General features: G+C 34.3%; 2 protein-coding genes across 2 annotated transcripts in view; one reads left to right on the plus strand and one right to left on the minus strand.

Annotated features, from left to right (window-relative positions):
* LOC130451205 (glutamate decarboxylase) overlaps window positions 1-18,173 on the minus strand; it is a 55,169-nt gene that overhangs the window by 5,441 nt on the left and 31,555 nt on the right. The window contains exons 4-8 of the mRNA XM_056790071.1: window positions 11,274-11,477; window positions 11,093-11,211; window positions 10,780-11,031; window positions 10,570-10,637; window positions 598-676 (exon numbers count right to left, since the gene is read on the minus strand). Of these exons, the coding sequence (XP_056646049.1) occupies window positions 598-676; window positions 10,570-10,637; window positions 10,780-11,031; window positions 11,093-11,211; window positions 11,274-11,477 (722 nt within the window). The remainder of the gene's footprint in view (window positions 1-597; window positions 677-10,569; window positions 10,638-10,779; window positions 11,032-11,092; window positions 11,212-11,273; window positions 11,478-18,173) is intronic.
* LOC130451208 (uncharacterized) lies at window positions 6,276-6,924 on the plus strand. The gene is made up of 2 exons (XM_056790073.1): window positions 6,276-6,435; window positions 6,524-6,924. The coding sequence occupies exons 1-2, from the start codon at window positions 6,317-6,319 to the stop codon at window positions 6,891-6,893; spliced, it is 489 nt and encodes a 162-aa protein (XP_056646051.1). The 5' UTR covers window positions 6,276-6,316; the 3' UTR covers window positions 6,894-6,924.

Consider the following 18,173-nt stretch of genomic DNA (forward strand, 5'->3'; position numbering starts at 1 on the left):
AAAAGTTGATCATTCTATTATTTATAATGATTGGTAGATTGGTCGGGGAGTCGTTTAACTATCCCAGTCACTCTGCACCTATATCTAGAAGACTCTACATCTCATTGCACTTTAGAGGTTTTGTGCTAGAAGACCACCAACTAGTTTAATGTCATGTCATCACGAGACTTCTTAGCTTGTATGGTTGTGAATCTTTACCTACCACAGTTGGGTTCTGGTTGTAGGTTTGGAGTCGTTGCCTTTTTTCTGGCAATGCTGTCTGTTTCTCGTTAGGGGTTCTTTGTTTTTGTTAGTTAATGCTTTTAGAGTTTGTTTGCACTCCCACACTAGTTTGGACGTGCACTCAATAGCTTTCCTTCAAGGTCGCTTGGCTAATTACGAGAGAATGTGATTGTGCTTTTTAGATTGTATCCAAATACTCTTAGACACATTCTTTTATTGTTAGCTGCTCTACCTCATAAATAGTGAGTGTTATTTAGTGGTCCACAAATGCCCAATCCAGCTCCTTGCGCTAGCTTCGATCCTATTTATAATGAAACAAGGTGCCGAAAGTTTCTCACTAAAAAAAATATTGAAAAATATGTGTGGGAAACTTACATCTTCTTTGAAATGAATAGTCGAGCACTGCAGCAAAGCCCCCATTAGTTTATGGGGATTCCAAGTGACGGAATCAGCTCTGGAAATAAGACAAATTGTTTCAGCAACTCCCAATAAATTGAATTAATAGATATCGATACACTACATTCTCTATCACTTTATCAAATAGAGTTTAGATAAGCACCAATGTCATAAAATAGTGTTTTCCAGATATTCAATAATTCTTGTTATGTTACTACAATGACAGGCCTCTGACATTCTGAATTTACTGCTTCCTAAGTGAAAGGTAAATACTGCTTCTATGTACAAGCAAATGTCATTTGACTATCCCGTCACTACACTATAGTAATGGTGTAAACAGTCTTCAGTCTCGTCGAAACGCGCGTCAGACGGTGTAATTGTGAGTGTTGGTGTAGTGGTAGTGTGTTCAGTATAATACACGATATGTTGTGAGAGATATTGTGGAGACATATGACATGATTCAGGATTTCCAATGAGAAAGATGTATCTAGTTGAGCGGAATCGAAAAAAACCAAGTTGTGAATTTAGATTTTGGCGTGGGGATTTATTCAACATTTAATTGTCTATTTGAACTCAATTATCACTAGATTTATCGCGAGCTGTTGAAAAAGTTGAAGTACAAGGTTTGTCTGGAAAGTTTTCGATGAAGACTCCTTTTAAATTATTTTATGTATTCCATCGGGGCTATAACCTTTCTGAGCCTTCCAAATAACAGTTACTGTCTTTCCAATCAAAATAAACGCTTAAGTATACACTAATGTCATCGTCTGACGAAACTTTAAGGAATCAGGAAAAAGTCAATACAATTCTGAATTTAGCACTTTATTTTTTTTCGATCGGTCCCTTTTTTCTAATTCATCTCTTCACCTCAATAAGCAATTATGTGTAAAGTTACTGTTTCACCTTGGTGACCACGCTCACTATCATTTTTCCGACCGATATAACCGATTTGACCGATATAATGGTCAAAACTTCAGTGAGAATTTCTCCACGCATGCGTATTGATATATACAGAGTGAGTTTTATGTATGGAACGCCTCAATTATCTCGGAAACGGCTTAAGCGATTTTTATGAATTTTTATGCTTAAAAGTCTTATGATACGACCGGTATTATGGTAGTATTTCCATTGTTGTCAGTTATTCTATATACCTAAATGCCATAATTTATAGTTAAAGCTACATTTACAGTATGTAAAGTTACAACGAATATTCTACATTTAGATAGAATACACTCGCTCAATTTGAATATTCTTTAATAATGTATATCCTAACCGAAATCCCATAACAAGATCTAGTGTAATTAAGTTCGTAAAAAAGTTTAACAAAGTTGGTGCAGTAGAATATTTATCTAAATCAGAAAAACTATATTAACTGAAAACAAATCTTTAAATGTTTCTGTAATGTTAGAAGTAGATCCTAAACTTTCCAAACAACTCTCGTATTTGATATATTTAAAGAGGTGGTTGAAATATTGGCTTATAAGGGATTGTGTCTTTAAAAATAAGTTTGACGTGACTGCATATATTTTCTATAGAGGGTGGGTGGTTCTTTTTAAAACATCTTTCATAAATCAATAACAATTTATTTATAAGCGTTTTTTCAAATTTACCGGTTTGTTAAGATCTCAGTTTTATCTTTTCTATATAAACATAATTTTATGAATATAAACAAACCTTATCTCTTTTTCAATGTTTAGTAATAAGTAATTCCCAGTAACGAATAATCCTATTTCTTTATATCAAAATAAAGTGAAATATCAATTTAATTTCACACTTTGATAACATCTATAAACTGTTCAATTAATTTCCGTGGCTTTTTCTCCACCGATTAATATATTTCAAGATAAAATTGATCAAGAATACTTAGCGATTGCACTCAATTCAATTAGAGGGTTTTCGTGAATTATTTTTATTTCAGAGACTTAACATGGGGCGCAAATCAAGCTGGTTACTCGTTGGGACAAAAAGAAACGATTTGAGACAACGATCATCACCAAATCGACGCGTCGAAAACTTGAAATTCACACGGACTTAAATCTGATTCGTTTAGAGACGCTTTACACACATAAACCTTCAGGATCCACAGTTTTTGTTGCGAGTAAAATTCCAAGTTATGGTACTGACGTGTCTGCTGGATTGAAATACAGTATAGCTGAAGGGAAAAATTACAACGTCGATCTGACTGGTCAATTATGCACCAGGACCTGGTGGTACTGGTAAGCCCGAAGGGCAAGTGTTTTTGAATGGAGAATCTAGGTTTCATTAATGATATTATAATTTGTTATGATAAGAATAAAATATGATGTATAATTTGTGCTTAATTTCTTCTTTCTAACCCTCATAGTCAGATCTCTTGAAATGTTGAAAAATATATTTATAACTTTGACCCTGTATAGTATACACAAATAACGAATGTAAACAGAACTAATTATAACAGTGATTTAGATCCATGTTTTCACTATCGTATGACTTATAGTTGAAATGTGTATGTATGAAAGTTTTGGAATTAACAAAAATTTTATGAGGTTATGTAAAATATTGTCTGAATTTTTGGTGTTTTAGAAAATTTAGTACATATTGCTTGGAGGAACCCTTTTTGTGGCACGTACTTTGAAATGTGTACGTCTATGGGATACGTACGTCTATGTCTTGGAAAAAGAATGTTTTGAATATCTGAAAAGATGTTATAGAATTGTTCAGACACCATCCAAACCGAATTATAAGACTTCAAAGTTAAAATTTTCCCGATTTTGAAAGAAATTGGAAAATATTTTTACAGTTTCTCATAAAAAATTAAATATTTCTTAGACAATGGGAGATATGGGGTTCTCCTCTACTTTTTCCTATAATAAAATATTCTACTATTGATTGACCATATTTGGATTTTTGCAAATTCTATATTTAAGGGAATTACACAGGGTGAAAGTTGTTGTGAAGATTTTTATTATAAAATCTACATTGTACACGTTTATGGAAAGGAAATGTGAAAATAAAGAAAGTACTAGCTGTATATATACAAGGTGTTCTACGACGAGTTGAAACTATCTATATCTGGCAAAATATTTATAGTAGGATCATGAAAATTTCTACGTTTGGGTTTTCGGATACGATGTTTTTGACTAAAATATTTTCTACCGACTGTAACTTTCTTATTTCAAATAGAACACCCGATATATTACTACATTTTTGAAATCTACGTGAAATTTTAGTATATATTGTCCAAAAAGTTTTTTCGAAAAATACATACTTTTTGAGTTATTGATTTTTTCTTAAAACAAAATTGACCTTTGCAGACCCTTATAAATTATTTTTTTATGAGATTACCCTTAAAAATACGAAAATAGTTTCTGTTCGGTTGCTTTTAGCAAGGTCAGACGTATTTGCATCTATGTTGAAAATTTTTTCATTTCATACAGGGTGTGTATAAAAAGTGTCCAAAGTTTAGCTTCATAAATATCAAATTTCTCTATTTTTTTTAACTAGAACCACCCGGTTTTTAAAGCATTCATGTATAATTTCCTATACCTAAACCTTAGCGTTATCCATATATTAAGCCATTTTCATATCTTTAAGGGAATCCTCGTGAAAAAATTATTTATAAGGGTCTGCAATGGTCAAATTTTTTTTAGAAAAAAATCAATAACTCAAAAATTATGCATTTGCCGAAAAAAGTTTTTTGCCAAAAGTATACTAAAATTTTACCTAGATTTCAAAAATGTATTAATATACAGGGTGTTCTATTTGAAATAACAAAGTTACAGGCCATCTTTGAAAATATTTTAAAAGTAATTTGCGATATACAAATAGTCTTAACTCGTCGTATGGGACACCTTGTGTAGGAATTTTTCGCGTATAATAAAAATTTAATTATACGAAAAATTAAATCAAAAAAAAAATTTCAGGAAAGGACACATCCAAAAAAAATATAATTATTCTAAAAAAATGGGAAATATTTATTTCTTTCCAATGCCAATAGATGGAAAATCCAAATATTCGAGTATATTTTGTTCAGTCACTACCATAATCATGGACATTATACAGGGTGAAAAATGGGGATAAAACAAATCAAATTATAATTCATCAAAATCATATTTGTTTTGGATTGCCGGGAAATAATCTAATTTTGTTTAGTTCGTCTATAAATACATTATACAGAGTTTGGCATAAGTCAGTCAACACACATCGAAAAATCCGCATAAGTCCGGCAATGGTCATAAGTCTTGCAACGCTGTCAGAAGAGTGTTTTTTGTTAAGTCGTATCTGCGTACGAAACTTCAACCATTTTAGAACTCACCGCTACCAAATCGTTCAACAGTGTTGAAGACGTACAATTCATTCTTAAGAACGGGCGCGCCGTGCTCTGGACTACCGGTATCAGTAGCAACTAACGAAAATATGGAAATAGTGGCGCCGGCGTTATTTGAGCAGCTGAATTTATCTGCAGTGCGACTATCCGAATGCTGATATGCATGCGCTAATAAGTTTACCGTCCGCGTATCCTCCACACACTTCAAGATGATTTCGATCGCAGATTGGAATTTGGCGAGTGGTATCCCAGATCCAGTAAGATGATCCGCAGTTCTAGCATTCCGTTTTGTAGTCGGGGCTAATCGGCATGTACTAGAACGACCAGAATCATCACGTCTTCATTTAAGAAGAAATTGACTTGTCTGAGGTATGTGTATCCATGCAGGAGGTTTCCTGGATCACGTGACGAGCGCCAAAGTTATCTGGAAATTCTCGAAGATGTACGTGGACCAATGGACGACGATCCATGTCATTTCATGGAAGATGGAGCTTAGCAGAACTACACGTTTTGTCTGCGGAAGTATGTTCATTTTGGAGAATAGATAGGGAGAAGTGGGTTGGTTGAGTAGCTCGCACGGTCAAGTCACCTGACATCCTGTGATTTCTTCCTGTAGGGCCTCTTCAAGAACTCCATTATTGCAAGAGGACCACGCATCCTTTCAGACTTCCAAATGCAATTGAAGAAGAATTTGAAGCGGACAGACAGGAATTTCTTTCAATAATTTGATTTTTATGCTGCTTTTTTTGTCCAGCAAATTTTTAGCTTGACAGGATTCGCCTGACCTGCGTTTCCGTTGAGAGACGTTGCGGTAAATGCATCATTTTGAACAATCTCTTTTGAATCTTTTTTGTAATTTCTTTCAACAATTCATTTTTTGTTACTTAATTCATGATGACCTTTGTAGTGTGAAAAAGAAGATCCCCAAAAAATTTTTAACTCGTTTTCTATCGATATTTCAACCCCTTCAAAATGGGATAGACAGGTGTTCCGCGATAGATATTAAACAAATAATTGTTTTTAGTTAATTTTTTCTTAGATTGAACTTTCGATGTCTTTAAAATGATAAAAAATTATTAAAAAATGTCAGTAGAATGTATATTTAATTCACATTTCAGTTAAAGGAGAATGTGATTCACATCAAATTATCAAATAAACTGAATGATATTTAATTTCTTAATGATCTGGATAAATAAAGTAGTCATAAATAAATACGCTCGCGTTTGACATAAACAAAAACCACTATTCCGAGAAATAAACAAACGGTATCGGTACTTTCTTTTCTCTACAGAACATTGTAAATCCCAATACATTATCTGAATGATATAAATACCGACGACTGCTAACAATATTCAACAGTTACTTCAAGACTATCACATAAGAAAACCAAAAATGAAAAGTTTCATTGTACTAGCGCTCTGTTTAGCGATTTCCGCTGCTATCCCTTTGGACATAGTCGAAGATGAAGAAGGTCAAGAGTACCTGGTCGTTCCTTTACATAGAGAAAGAAGGTAAGTTTCATTTGAAAGATTTAAACTCCTACTTTATGTCAATCGATAAGTTGTTCATCTGAATTTCGAGAAAATATTTTTTTTCCAGAGAAGTGAAAGTCGGCGCCAGTCAAAGCGGTGTCAACCTAGGTCATTCCAGCACGTACGGTAACGGTCCACATAGAGTAGACACAACCGTAGGAGCTAGTAAATCTTGGGGATCACACGGTATCAAACCCGACTCATTTGGTGGCAGTGTTAGCTACAGCCACACACCATCAGGTTCATCGGCGTTTGTAGGAGCAAATAGAGCTCCAGGATATGGGACTGACGTTTCAGCTGGGGGTAGATACAATTTCGCTGGTGGAAAAAATTGGAACGCGGGGGCTTCCGCTGGTTATAACCGTCATTTCGGAGGACCTGGCGGTACTGGTAAACCACAAGCTAGTGTTGGATTAGGTGTTAATGGTAGATTTTAAGTTATTGATTAATAAAATATTAGGAATCTAATTTTGCTGTTTTATTGCGACGAGATTATCCTGGTTAGAATTTCCTAATGAAAGTCGGAAAATTGATATGACTTTTGATAGAAATTGTTTCAGGAATTAAATGTAAATAAAAAAAGGCGAACTTCTTTTCAAAGCTAAACTTGTTCGTTACAACTTCCTTGCAAGGGTTGGTCATTGTTTGGGAACGGGTTTTCTTTGATGATTCCATCTCTGAACATTCTGAGTGACGTTTTTACTACCATGCTTTCCAGTACTAGATCTAGAATCACTTCTAGTGCAGCTGTTGGACAAGATTCCATGATATCAACTGCACAAATGAAAGCCAGTCTTTATACCTTTGAGAAATCGTTCCTCGTGGTATTCAGATTAGTTCTAGTACCCCAAACCACTGCGCGGTGTGGTTATTAACCCCGAAGATCATAAAATGTCAATATGAACTAAGCTGAGCCTACGCGTAGGACTAGGTTAATATAAAATCGAAATTACGTTCATAATATCGTTAAACATCTAAAAGAGAGTTATTGTACATTCAGGAGTGCCAAATAGAGACAATGAAAGAAAATATATATTAATAGTTATCAAGTCGTGTAAGATAATGAAGTATATGGTTATATAGTTATATAATTGTATACAGGAGGGTATATATAATTATGTAAAATTGTATTTAGTGTAATTATAAACCCAGAAGATATTGTTCATTTTCCACCCTGTATTCCCGATTTACATTAATCACTGAGTCGACATAAGACGTAAGCGTTATCTTTTAACGTAACCATACACCATATTACTATGGACCAAAACTTTATACAGGGTGAATCATGAGGAGCTTTACATTCTTTTACTATATATTAACTCCCCTAGGAAGGATATCATGTGGCTACTGTAAAGTTAATTACTTTTCATAACATTATTAATTTACAGGGTGATTTGTGAAGCTGAAGAATGAAATTTTTTCCACGTTTTCAAATTATTTGATGCCGGACAGATAAAACGCCAATTGGCGATACCCAAAAACAAAGTAAATAAAAATAAACACACAGATAATAATCCCCAAATCATCCTTTGGCTTCTCTATTTTTTCTTCTCTATACATTGTTGTTCTTTTGTTGCGTAAGGGCATTAAACACACGCGCCGTTCCCCGTAGGGGAAAATCAATAATCGGATCAAGGTTCCCCACGTTTAAATCCCGGTTAAGCCCTAAAGTGTGCATCAATTTGCATCGAGAAACTACTTACGGGGGCTCGAAAAATACTCGTCTCTCTATCAAAGTGTCGAAAGCACTCGGGGGTAAAACACTCTCTATTGACTTAAACTCCATCCATTATCGTATGTCAGCGGATTTTGAGTTAATAATTATGAGTGCCTTTAATATATTTCGTGTTTTAAGTACTTTAAGTAGGTTCAAATATACAGGACAATTTTCAATTGAAAGGGTAGGTTATTTTGACCAAAATATGATGATAGGAGATCATAAAATTATGCTAAATACATTTCCTTTTTAGCATAATCTCGTTTTTGGTTTCTAATAGTCTATTTTTGAAAGCACAAATTTATTTAAAAGTGATTTACTTTGACTTCTACATCGACTTTTATAACATCTTCATATTCATAGATAAAAACTGCTTAACTTGCACAATCATAATCTTTTATAATCGAAATGATCTGGATATCCTGCACGATCTCCTCACTTAGTCCATGTCCGCAACCTCTAAATTTTTATCCTGTCTATCTGTTAGTTGCCAACAAATAAGAAATATATATCTAAAGACATCGAAAATGGAGTATTAGAGACCAAAAATAAACAGACACCATATTTGTATACCATACATTCTGGTAAAGCTCTTCCGTGACGCGTAAGCCCTGATGAATAAGCTCTCACTGCTCTTTGTTCAAATCTAAAATTTTCCGGAAACCTATGCAGGTAATTATGGAGAAATTGGAATTTATGTTTTTATTGCACCCTATACTTTTTATATGTAGCAGAAGGTCTTCTACACGTTCCATAATAATTTTCAGAGAAGATTCTAGATTACAGAAAAGAAAGCTGTCCAAGCCTTTAGTTCTAATTCAGTCATTTCTAAATTGAGTATTAGTTGTTCAATTTGGGGTCATAAAACATATCTGCTTCAATGCTGGACTGTATTTTCCTCATCAGGTTCCATATTTTCACTCAAGGACCAGTTTCGTTTTACTTGTTCGACTTTACTGTTCCAAAGACAGGTAACTTTAATATAATCGCTTTATTTATCAAAAAGAATGTTTACCATTTTTAAATTGACACAAATTTGTAGCTGACCTGCGAGAAATTATGACAAGGGAAGTGCATGACCTTCAGAAACCAGAAATCCAACATATTGATGAGCTCAAAGAAGGAGGAAAACTAGCCGAAAGCGCGTTAATTGATTTAGTGACAAGTGTTCCTGAAAGGCTACCAAAAATTATTATTTTGTACTAAGAGTATTTGTTTGACAATCATCAATAGTGAGTTTGTCAACAGTGCAAAAATTGGTCATCGTTTATTTGAAAGGCATTATCCCAACTAATATAGAAGCTGAACTGAGTTCTACTCTGGGTGAGACTGTTCCTTCGTTAGCAACAGAAAATATTTGGTTAGCAAAGTTTAGACGAGACCGTACGAAATAGGAAGATCAGCAACACAGTGGTCGACCAAATGAGGTGACAACTCCAGAAATGTTAGAGAAAATCCACTGGATGATCGTCTACTGAAAGTGCCTGAGCTATCAGACACAGTAGGCATTTCAAAAATTGCAGTACATCGCATATTAACTCAAAATTTCGACATGAGAAAGCTGTGCGCAAGATGGTGTCACAATGCAACAAAAGCAGCGTTGAGATGATGTTTCCTTGGAGTGTTTGGCAATGTTTCGCAGAAATAAAGCGAAATGCATCAAACGTGAGTCCATCATTTCACGCTCGAAATGAAAAATAATCAAAACAATGGACTGAAAACGGAGAACCGGCTCCAAAGAAGGCAAAGACCGTTCCATCTGCAGACAAGGTTATGGCGCTGGTTATTTGGAATACGAGTGGGATAATTTTCATTGACTATAATGAAAAAGAAAAAACTATCAACGACGAGTATGATGCAGTGTTAGAGGAAAGAAATCAAGCAAAAACCACCGCATTTGGTTAAGAAGAAAGTGTTGTTTCATCAATCATCAATATATTTTCTCACACATCCGTTATTGCAATGGCCAAAAATAATAAATTAAAGTTTAAATTGCTACTTTATGCACCCTATTCTTCAGATTTAGTTTCCTCGGATTATTTTCTGTTCCCAGACTTGAAAAAATGGCTCTGTGATGGTAATGGATATTTTAAGGAGCTTGACGAACATCGATGGAGACACGCTAGAGTTAAGATAGAAATATTTTATTATCATTAAAATCATTCAATTCACACCAAAAACAAGAGAAAATTTTAAAAAATCGCCCCTTCAGTGAAGTCCCATTTGCACTTAGCTTCCCGGAAGGTCGTGCCGTGATTAATGATAGGGTAATTAATAAGGGCGCCGTCGAGCCCTAATTGCGGTGTACTTTAAAGTAAAATGAAATTATTATTGCCCTCTCTCCCCGGATTAGAGGAAGTTTCAATAGATATTTAACTTAGAAAGCTTGTACTCACCGCTCGATACCGGAGAGACGGGGATGTCGATATTTTTTCGAAAGGAGAAGTCCTCCACCCCAAGCTGCCTGTAAAAAAAAATAATCATCAATCATCCGAGTACTTGAATGGAAATCAAATTTTGAGAAGAAGAACTGATTAGAAACCCATTGCTGTATTATAAATTAGAGACATATCTTTATTTAAAAAGTGAAATAAATAGATACTTACATCGACATGTAGCCACATTCCGTACTTTTTACAAATATCAGCGATGTCATTGATGGGATCGAAAGCACCTAACACGGTAGTACCAGCGGTACAAGCCACGAAGAACGGGATGTGCCCTTTAGCTCTTCTATCGATAATAAGTTTTTCCAATTCCTGGGGTATCATACGACCGTATTCGTCTGAAGGTACCATCACGCAGTTATCAGTACCCAGACCACAAACAGATGCGCATGATTTAACCGAGTAGTGACTCTGGAATACAAAAAAATATTATTGTTCATCGCTAAGGTACCAAAGTGCTGTTAAACATCACCTGATCTGAGGTATACATAACCAATTGGCCTTGAATAGTAGCGATTCCTTTTTCTTTGTAATTGGGAAACATTTTATGTCTGGCGGCTAAGAAGGCGTAAAGGTTGGAGATGGAACCACCTTTAAAACGAAAAAATTATAAAAAAGGTTGGTTAGATGATCTTTGTGGATCAAAAAATCACCTGGTGCTAATATGGAATCGCCTTTTCTCCAGTTTTTTCCAATAATCTCCCTCATGTGGGTCATCACAACGTTTTCCATCAAAATGAAAACTGGAGCAATTTCGTAGGTGAACATATTGGTGTTTGCTGTAGCTGTTAACCATTCTCCGGCCATGGAAACTATATCCAGACCAGTGGATAGCTGATTGAAGAAATGCGGATGACCTATAAAATCATATCTTTATAGTTGACCAATCCAAACCTCTATTATCAAACAAAGTACTAATTTTCTATATAAATTTTGCGGACACTCGATTCATAAAAAATTAATACTGTTTTCGATTATTCAGCTCGTCATCAACGTTGAAATGTTAATTACCTAGGAAATATTTTAGGTGTAAGAAGACATCAAAGTCGCCAAAAGTGAAGTATGGCCGAATCCCTGTAGAAGTTTTTTGTCAGTAATCCTAGTTGCTTAACCTTTATGATTATCCAAGAAAGAAAATCATCATCGTCTTCATTGTCCATTGTTTTTTGTGTTATTCTACTAACTAATTCATTGTGTTATTCATTACAAATTCCATATAATGAGCACTAATTACAAACTCCTGTACACAAAGACGAGTGTCCACAACGTTCTTCATCATTCATTCGACAAGATCCTTCATTGAATTGTCTTACTCATCTTCTAATCATTGAATGTTTCATAGGATTTTGTACATAAACCTGGCACCTTTTTTCAACAACCTCAACCTCTTCATTATACATACAAGTGGAAATAATTACTGCAAATTACTGATTTTTTATCACATCTCGTTAAGACTTTAATTTAGGTAATTTCTAACTATTTGGGAATGTAATTGGTTGAAAATGGAAACCTATCTGCATGGAGTTTCCTTCCATGGCGTCCAAGTACCCAGCAGAATACATCGCAACAACTCGTCCTTTGTCCTTTTTGATCTATTGATTTCAAGACTATCTGGATATTTTCGCAGATTTACGTTTCCAAATTTTCCAGCGTGTGCTTCGAAGTACATACTAAAAATGCTTTTCGCAAATTATGCCGTTTTCAAAACTTCAACCAAAGTTGTCAAAATAGGTAAGAAATAAGGCTTTTTCATCGACTACATCTAATGATTTTAATGATGTAGCCAAAATTTATCAAATTTCATAACTCCTTTATCCTTGACCCGCTTTAATATCTCCCTGATACTAATGCTAACTTACACGGTTTCTTCTTTATACCCGTAGTTTTAGCAGAGCTTCGCAGTACAATTAAAGGTAACAAAAATAAGTCCTCATCTGGTACTGATGGACTTACTTTGAAAATGTCTACCCGATTGCACATTAAATCACCTTACCACTTTAATTAACGTTTCATTTCAAAATAGCACTTTTCTCAATTGCCTAAAGACCTCTGTTTGAAGGTGAAGATAAAAATCATACATCGAATTAACGCCCAATTGGACTACTTCTCACGTTATCTAAGGTCATAGAAAGATTGGTCAAAAAAAAGCTCTTATCATTTCTGTTTAAATATCATCACCAATTTTGAGTTTTTGAGTAACAAATGCAAAAATAATGCTATATTCTCCCCCCTAAATAATGTCTACTCTAGTCTAAACAGCCATCACTCCTCAAGTCATACCTTACCAGCAAAAATCACCTTTTAAGGGTTGATAAAACGATGTCTTCTTGCAAGCCCATAGAATGTGGACTGCCCCAATGCTCAGTACTAGGCCCTATTTTGTTTATAAGCGACATTGCCTATCTAGACATCAGTGGTAAAGTCTATTTGTAGACGATACTAATTTCTCTTTGAGCAAACTTGATCTCACAGCACTTCTTAATAGTAAAATTCTTAGAGCTTATTCAAGGGCAGATCCAGGGTCTTGAGGGGTTCATTGGTATTAGGACGAGACCTACCCCAAAGACATAGTGATTTTTAAGCCTTTTACCCACAAAATTACGTTGTTTTTGACAGCATAATAACGAACTTTACGCAATTTTCACTTTAAACCTCAATTCCTCATCGACTTTGAAAGAAAAAACTAAGTTATTTATGCAGGGTTTGGGGGGGGGGTTCATGACCCCCATGACCCCTCCCTGGATCCACGCTTGGGATTATTGTGGATAAAGGAGTTACATATTGCTGCCTTATTAAAAAAATTAAGTTCCTCCTCTTTTGAGCTGTGATCTGTTTCCAAAGAACTGAAATTATCTATCTATTTAACAGTTTATTATGTCTTCATTGATTCGCATCTCCAATATGCCCTTCCCTTCTGGGGTACGTAATCAATTTGAGCGAATCTTCAAATTACAAAATAGAGCTGTTAGATATTCACTTGGACTAAACAGCTGTAATCACTGCAAGGACTTCTTTGAAAAATTCTGACTTTTCCTTCCTTGTTCATTATTAGATATTATTAAGAATGTCTTTATTTTCTGTTATAATTCCCTATTTACAATACATCTAAAAGAATAACAATAAGTATGTTGGCCGTTGTTCTGGCGATCCCTAGATGTCGTGTGTACGTCTGGAAGAAATGTTGTGGTTCCTTGCATCGTGGCATTATCCACAAGTTTGACGTAGTTACAATAACTCTGTCCCTGGTATATAGTTGTGACTTCCAGAATCTTTCGGCTCAAATATTCCTGAAGAGCATCTGAAAAACATGGTTTCAAAAATCGATCAGGGTTTTAGTTTTCGAGAAGGCAACGTGGCTGACGTTGAATGATTTCGGTATTAATAAAATTTGGTATTTTTCAGCCAAACCATGTGATTAGTGAACCATGCAGGCGCGATTAGCGGCTTTGAGTTTTTCTCGAAGATCTTTTGGCAGACAGAAATTGTAAAAGTTTGTTGAAATGTTGGTAACGAAGTCTTTGACAGTGGTTGACGAGGTTCTAGGAAGTTTTGAGTAGCATGAATATTTAATGGCCATACGGAGGCACTTGTTTTGTACCACCTGCAGGGTGTGGAAATTTTGTTTGGTACTTGTGTAGTAGACTAGGGCTGCTTATGTTAAAATGGATCTAATTATTAGTTTGTTTTGTGTTTTGAGTTTACTATGTTTACAAATGAGAGGTAAATTTGAATCAGTTTGCCTAATTCGTAAGCACGCTTCTCTAATTTCAAAAAGATCGTTGCACGGCTAGCCACTTAAGAACGCGGAGCCTTTACTAACCTACTCCACGTTCAAAATTAGTTTAAGGCTCAATACTTTGCAATTTTAAAAAAAGTGCACAATCATTTGCCAATTGAAATCAAATCGATTATTACCTATTACTATTACCTATAATTGTGGTTTTTTTCTATATATTGAAATTTTATTTTATTTGTATGTTTGTTTTTCAGTTTTTACAAGCTTTTATCCATAAATTGTAACAATTTTTTCACAATAAAGCATTTCTCTTTTTCCAATAATTTCCCACAACTTCCACATAAATATACGTCTTTTTTGAAACCTTCCACAACTACATTCATCTACAATTAATGCCCTTATCTCCTTTTTAAAACTTCCATCTGTCTATAATACATGGAGTATATTTGAAAAACTCCGTAGAGATTGATTGTAGAAACGACTCCTGAAGTTGGAAGCGGGAGGAATAAAATATCCTCGGGCTTTATAAACTACATTTGGGATACGTAGTCCTGTTTAAGGTATTTTCAAAACTTGTTTTTCAAAAAGAATTTGTAAAACTTCTCGTCTCGTATTGTCTTTTCGGTTAAATCGTGAACTGGAGTGATTTAAATCAGTTCTGATTTTAAAAAATTTTCCTTTTTATTGATTTATATAATTATTTTTCATATAAACTGTTTTTGTGTACAATTTGAAGTATTATCTAATATCCATTGTCAGTTATCAAGTTACGTAAATTGTGTGTTCAAATAACAAAATGGTTGTCGAGAGGCACACATGTTTTTTAAGCACTGCTGTTAAGTGGAATCGATAATATTGTTAATAACATCGAGATAAGTGAAAATATGTTGTTTTATACAAAACATATTGATACTGATTTCGATATGTCGCTCTCTTTATTGTTTTACTGTATTAAGCTCCGTTTTAAATCCATTTTTCGTATCTCTCATAACATTTCCATGATACATTTATCATTTATGAGTGAGAAATGCTCTATTGTCAAAAAATTGTTACAATTTGTAGACTAAAGCTTGTAAAAACTAAAAAACAAACATTAAAATAACATACAAATAGAATAAAATTTCTATATACAGAAGAAAATCACAATAAATAACAAAATTATAGGTAATGGTGATAGATAATAATCGATTTGATTTCAACTGGCAAGTGATTGTGCATTTTTTTGCATTGTAAAATATTGAGTCCTCAACTAATTCTGAACGTGGAGTAGGTAGGTAAAGGTCATGCTGCGCGTTCCTAATTAGGCAAACGGATTCAAAGATGAATAAGGAAGGAAGAGTCAGAATGCTTAATCATTTAAAGAAGTTCTGCAATGAGCCTTGCTTCATGATCCGAATAAATAACTAACAGCTCTCTTTTGTAATTTGAAGATTCGCTCAAATTGAGTCACATCACACCATAGAAGGCAAGGGCATATCGGAGATGTGAGTCACTAGAGGCGTAATAAACTGTTAAGGAGGTGGATAAGTTCAGTTCTTTGGAAACTGATCTCAGTTCAAAACAGGAGGAACTTAATTTTTGAGATATGTAACTCCTATTTCAAGGAATTATCCCCAAAAAGCCCAAAAAGAATTTTACTACTATGAAGTGCCGTGAGATCAGGGTTGATCCAAAAGAAACTAGTATATTTTATCACTGATGCGATGTCGTTTATAAACAGAAGAAACTAAATAGGGTTTAGTACTGAGCCTTGGGGCACTCCACATTGTGTTGGCCTGCAAGAAGACATTGTTGTATGAATCCTTACAAGCTGACTTCTGTTGGTAAGGTATAACTTGAACCATGCTAGGGGTGTTTCTTTGAAATCGTAGCACTGCAATTTTTTAATAAATTAATTGAAATTAATAGAATTTGATAAATTTTTGGCTACATTCACAAAGTGATCATTAAAGTTATCAAGTGAAGTAGAGATTATGCTCAATAAAAAAGACTTATTTCTTAGATCATTCACAACTCTTTAGAAACATGACGAGAGCTAGTGAGTCTTCTATTGCGATAAATATCTTTGGCAGCTTCTATTGTCTTTGTAGTTTTTGAAGAAGACACTATTCGAGAATAAAGATCGCATGTTCTTTGCAGAAATACGTAAACCTTTAGTGGACTAAGGTTTATTTTGCTAATTTTTAATACGCCTGAGAAAAAAAGAATTGGATGCCAGATCAGTTAGTGTTTTCAGTTTTTTGACAACGGTGCTTGAAGCTTTAAAAATTAAAAAAAAAAAAAAATAAAAAGCATAATTTGCGAGAAGCATATTTAGTATTGGACTTAACCGAAAATTTTTTAACGCTGCTTCATGATCAGAGAGACCTGAATTGAAAACAGGACAGTATGTAGATTCAAAATCATACGATGCCACGATATAATCTATAGTACTAGAACTGGTCTTAGTTATTATGGATATTGCCATCATATTCATGACCTTACCAAAAGAATGGTTGTTTCTTTGGCCGAAAAATTGGCAGTACTTCGAAAGGGACATATGTCGAGAAGATTTCAAATTTCCTTAACTCCAAAAAAATGGAAAATCTTTTATAATTAGAAAATGATTCTAGATTCTTCGTCTAATTATAAATTCTTAATAATAAAAATCAAAACGTGATCTATTTTCTTTTGGTCGTTGAAATGTATGACTTAGAATAGTTTTTTTAACCGATTTTCAAGAAAGCGAATCGAAAATCTGCACTGGTCGATGTTAGTTCTACTATACACTATTGACCATGAGCTTTGGGACTAGAAAACAATCGTTGAAGATGGACTCACTGGTCAAAAGATAGCAGCTCCGATCAAGCTCAGCTAGGGATCTGCCTTTGTTGAGTACTTCTACAGTGAGAAGGAGATTGAGAGAAGCTGTCAGTGATGAAACCTCTGCAAGATACGTAGCATGAGATGGATGAACTTCAGCAAGTTTTGAAGAGCATACTTTAAATTTGGGGTAATTTTGTTTTAATGAACCAACGTAAACCTATTTCAGCAATTTCCTTCAGCTTTTGCTTTAACAACAAGAAAATAATCACCGTTTTAATTGAATTTTGGTTCGTTTTTCAAACTAGAAACATCTGAGTATCAACATTTTCGTTTCCAAAGGACTTTCCTATTTTTGCGTACCAGTGATTTTAGATATCATAGAAATCTTTTCGTACATCAAATAAAAACAATAAAAAACGTTCCCGGACAGGAAAATATCAACTTTGAAGATCGTTTGACGTTCTGAAACGACCAAGCTATCAATCTATCATTATTTCGGGCTATTGCCCAGAATAATTGAATGTCAGTGGACTTGAAACAAAGACATTATTGCAGGTCCATGCACACCCTTTTTGCCGACGCACGTGACCTCAGATTACACTTAATTCGTTTTAAGGGATATAAACATCACAAAGATGCTTCTATTTTTCAGGAAATATACAGAGTACAAACGAAAATAAGTCAATTCCAAATCAAAATCTACGAGATTTATAACGATAAATATAACATTAAAATATAGGAATCGAACAGAAACACAACAATCTACATAAATAACCAGGAAGTCATGAAAGCAATTGCTTCAAAAATGATAAAATAGAAAGTGAAAATGAATGTCAAAAAGACACTAACAGCGCTACTACCGATGAAATTGACACAGGAATCAGCATCATCAAACATCGGGATATATGGTCAGGTAATAGCACGATATCCATCCGATTTGATCGAAGGTAAATGAAGATGATAAAACAAAAGATAATGAGATTGACAACAATTAATCCAGAACATAATTAGA

Source organism: Diorhabda sublineata, chromosome X, assembly GCF_026230105.1.
Source record: "Diorhabda sublineata isolate icDioSubl1.1 chromosome X, icDioSubl1.1, whole genome shotgun sequence".
Taxonomy (NCBI): domain Eukaryota; kingdom Metazoa; phylum Arthropoda; class Insecta; order Coleoptera; family Chrysomelidae; genus Diorhabda; species Diorhabda sublineata.

Coding starts and splice junctions, on each gene's coding strand:
- LOC130451208 (XM_056790073.1), top strand. CDS start 6,317: ATGAAAAGTTTCATTGTACTAGCGCTCTGTTTAGCGATTTCCGCTGCT. Junction 6,436..6,523: donor CCTTTACATAGAGAAAGAAG/GTAAGTTTCATT, acceptor TTTTTTTTCCAG/AGAAGTGAAAGTCGGCGCCA.